This window comes from Aegilops tauschii, chromosome 7 (genome assembly GCF_002575655.3).
Source record: "Aegilops tauschii subsp. strangulata cultivar AL8/78 chromosome 7, Aet v6.0, whole genome shotgun sequence".
Lineage (NCBI taxonomy): Eukaryota > Viridiplantae > Streptophyta > Magnoliopsida > Poales > Poaceae > Aegilops > Aegilops tauschii.
The window spans coordinates 54,234,657-54,237,890 of NC_053041.3; the positions used below are offsets into that span (position 1 = coordinate 54,234,657).

Sequence of the window (3,234 nt, forward strand, 5' to 3'; positions counted from 1 at the left end):
CTCAAAGTGTTCAGCAAGATCAGATGAGTTTGATATAAAACAGATCCCTTAACAAGGAAAAAGGGGTTTAAACTACAAGGGCAATGGAAAATATCAGATCTAACTAGTCATTGGTATTACTGAAGAGGAACAAGGAAGAACATCTCCAAGAGCTTTGAAGAACTACGAAGAACACTGAACCCTAATGGTGGATCTAGAGTGAGGAGAAGAGAAACTTACTGGTGCTGAGGAAGCAGCGGAGATCGCCGCGTTTCTCTGGTACGGCTAGGATGATGCAGCGGCCTTTGTTGAGGCAGATGCGAAGACCGACGGCAGCGACGGAGCTCGAAGGTCGGTCGGCGTGAGGAAGACGACGACGCGAAGAGGCACGAGGGGGAAAAGTGAAAGGGACCCCTCGGCCTTATTTATAAGGTGAATGGATAAAAGGTAGGCGCGGGAATTGAGGAGCCCGAAAAATGGGATATGTGACAGCTATGTTGCCTCGATTGTCGGAGGCCCATTAATGAAGGTGGGTCATGCACAGTTCTTAATAACAGATGACGTCATGACGATTTATCATGGTCCTGGAAAGTGACGTCATGGCGGTTTACAAGATTTCTGTGAAGATGATGATGTGTTGAGGATTGACATGAACCAGTTCAAATCAATTTGGGGCCTAATGTTGGGGATATTACTACTGGGCGTAAACCGGCCAGGAGAGGCCGGGTTAACCCCATAATGGTTAATTATATCTGAAGCCCATGAAGACAAAGACAGTGACGCTTTATGAAGGCCCAGGGCCCAGAGTCGGTTTAAGGCCTGTAGACATGAACCGACATTAGTATGTAAACTTATGTTGTAAGATAGAAAGAGCAGAGACCGAGACGGACACGTTTATGAGCCGGCTCGGGATTCTGTAAACCGACGGGGTGTCAACCCATGTATATAAGGGGACGACCCGGCGGCGGTTCAAGGACAACAGACAACAACTCGAGACTCGGGCACAGCGTATTCGCTCCCTGGTCATCGAAACCCTAGCAATTCCACAACAACTGGATTAGGCTTTTACCTTCACCGCAAGGGGCCGAACCAGTATAAACTCTCTGCATCCCTTGTCCGCTGTAACCCCTTTAAGCTAACCCGTAGCGATGGCTCCACGACTAAGTCCTTTCCTTAGGACATCTGCCGTGACAAAACCACGACAATGCTAGTGCCACGTTCATGCGTATGATCCAGAAGTGTCTGCTCACCCAAATCAGTCCGAACATGGAAGCATACATGGATGACATCGTGGTCAAGTCACGCAAATGTTCCATCCTACTAACTGACCTCGCTGAAACCTTTGGCAACTTAAGAAGATATGATATCAAGCTCAATCCGTCAAAGTGCACACTCGGAGTCCCAGGTGGAAATTTACTCGGTTTCCTCGTTTCCGAATGAGGAATCGACGCAAACCCAGAGAAGGTTGGCACAATCCTGCGAATGAAACACCCCGTGCGTATGCACGATGTTCAGAAGCTTACTGGTTGTTTGGCTGCATTGAGTCGATTCATCTCACGTCTTGGTGAAAAGGCATTACCTCTTTACCGACTGATGAAGAAGTCTGACAAGTTCAAGTGGAATCCTGAAGCTGAAGCAGCGTTTGAAGAGCTCAAAGCCCTGCTTTCCACCCAGCCGGTGCTTGCCGCTCCAATCAGCAAAGAGCCTCTACTGCTATATATTGCAGCCACTGGACAGGTTGTCAGCAAAGTGCTCGCGGTCGAGCGGGAAGAAGAAGGCAAAGCCTACAAAGTTCAACGCCCAGTATACTATATTTCTGAAGTCTTGACTCCATCCAAGCAAAGATGCCCGCATTATCAGAAGCTTGTCTATGTGATTTACTTGACAACGAAGAAAGTTGCACATTACTTTGCAGACCACTCGGTTTCAGTCATCAGCGATGCTCCATTATCTGAAATTCTGAACAATCGGGACGCAACTGTCGAGTGGCCAAGTAGGCGATTGAACTCCTTCCTTTGGATATCAAGTTTGAGGCAAAGAAAGCAATCAAGTCTCAGGCAATAGCAGATTTACTCACCGAGGGGATTGAGCAGGAGCAACCAACTCAGGTTCACTCGCAACATTGGACTATGTTCTTCCATGGGTCCAAAATGTTGAATGGTTCCGGTGCTGGAGTGGTTTTGGTATCCCCAATGGGTGACAAGCTCAGCTATGTGCTCCAGATCCACTTAGATTCTTCAAACAATGAAGCTAAGTATGAGGCACTTTTGTATGGGTTGCGTATGGCCATTTCATTCGGCGTCCGTCGCCTGATGGTCTATGGCGACTCACACTTAGTGGTCAATCAGGTGATGAAGGAGTGGGATATCAGGAGCCTAGCTATGACCGGTTATTGCAATGTAGTAAGAAAGCGAGAGAAGAAGTTTGAGGGGTTAGAGCTCCACCACATACCTCAAATCAAGAATCAAGCTGCGGATGATCTGGCGAAGATAGGTTCGACTCGAAAGCCTATCCCCAGTAATGTGTTCTTGGAGCATATCCACACCCCGTCAATTCAAGAAGATCCCTTCACGGAGGAGCCCCCACAACAGATAAGTTCAACCAATCTGACTAAGATTGAAGTCCCAGCTGTGGTCGACTTGATCATGGAAGTTCTAGTGATCACCCCTGACTGGACGGTGCCATATATCGCATACCTGCTCAGGCAGGAGCTCCCAGAGGATGAAGATGAAGCCCGCCAGATCGTTCGTCGATCCAAAGCCTTCATGGTTATAAGTGCACAACTTTATAGGGAAAGTGTCACCGGAGTTGCTCAGCGTTGCATCTCTCCAGAAGAAGGTCGAATGATTCTAAATGAGATTCACTCGGGGACCTGTGGTCACCATGCGTCCTCTCGGACCATCGTAGCCAAAGCATACTGAGCGGGATTCTACTAGCCACGTGCAAATGAGATGGCTAAAGATATAGTCGACAAGTGCGAAGGCTGCCAATTTTACTCAAACCTGTCTCACAAACCTGCATCAGCCTTGAAGACTATTCCACTTGTCTGGCCTTTTGCAGTATGGGGATTGGACATGGTTGGGCCCTTCAAGACCGGCAGAAGTGGTTTCACTCATTTGCTCGTAGCAGTCGACAAGTTCACCAAATGGATCGAAGTCAAGCCTATCAAGAATCTTGATTCAAGCACTGCTATTATTTTCATCAGAGAGCTGATATTCAGATATCACTACAAAAAAAGACACATCCGTGACATTT

General features: G+C 47.7%; 1 protein-coding gene across 1 annotated transcript; it reads left to right on the forward strand.

Moving 5' to 3' along the window:
* The first annotated feature begins 2,171 nt into the window (after positions 1 to 2,171).
* On the forward strand, positions 2,172 to 2,900 carry LOC109740092 (uncharacterized). The gene has a single exon (XM_020299123.1). It carries the CDS (start codon positions 2,172 to 2,174, stop codon positions 2,898 to 2,900), a length of 729 nt encoding a protein of 242 aa, XP_020154712.1.
* Positions 2,901 to 3,234: the final 334 nt, after the last annotated feature.

Bases quoted from the DNA above. Each gene is read 5' to 3' on its own strand.
- LOC109740092 (XM_020299123.1), top strand. From the start codon at position 2,172: ATGGGTGACAAGCTCAGCTATGTGCTCCAGATCCACTTAGATTCTTCA.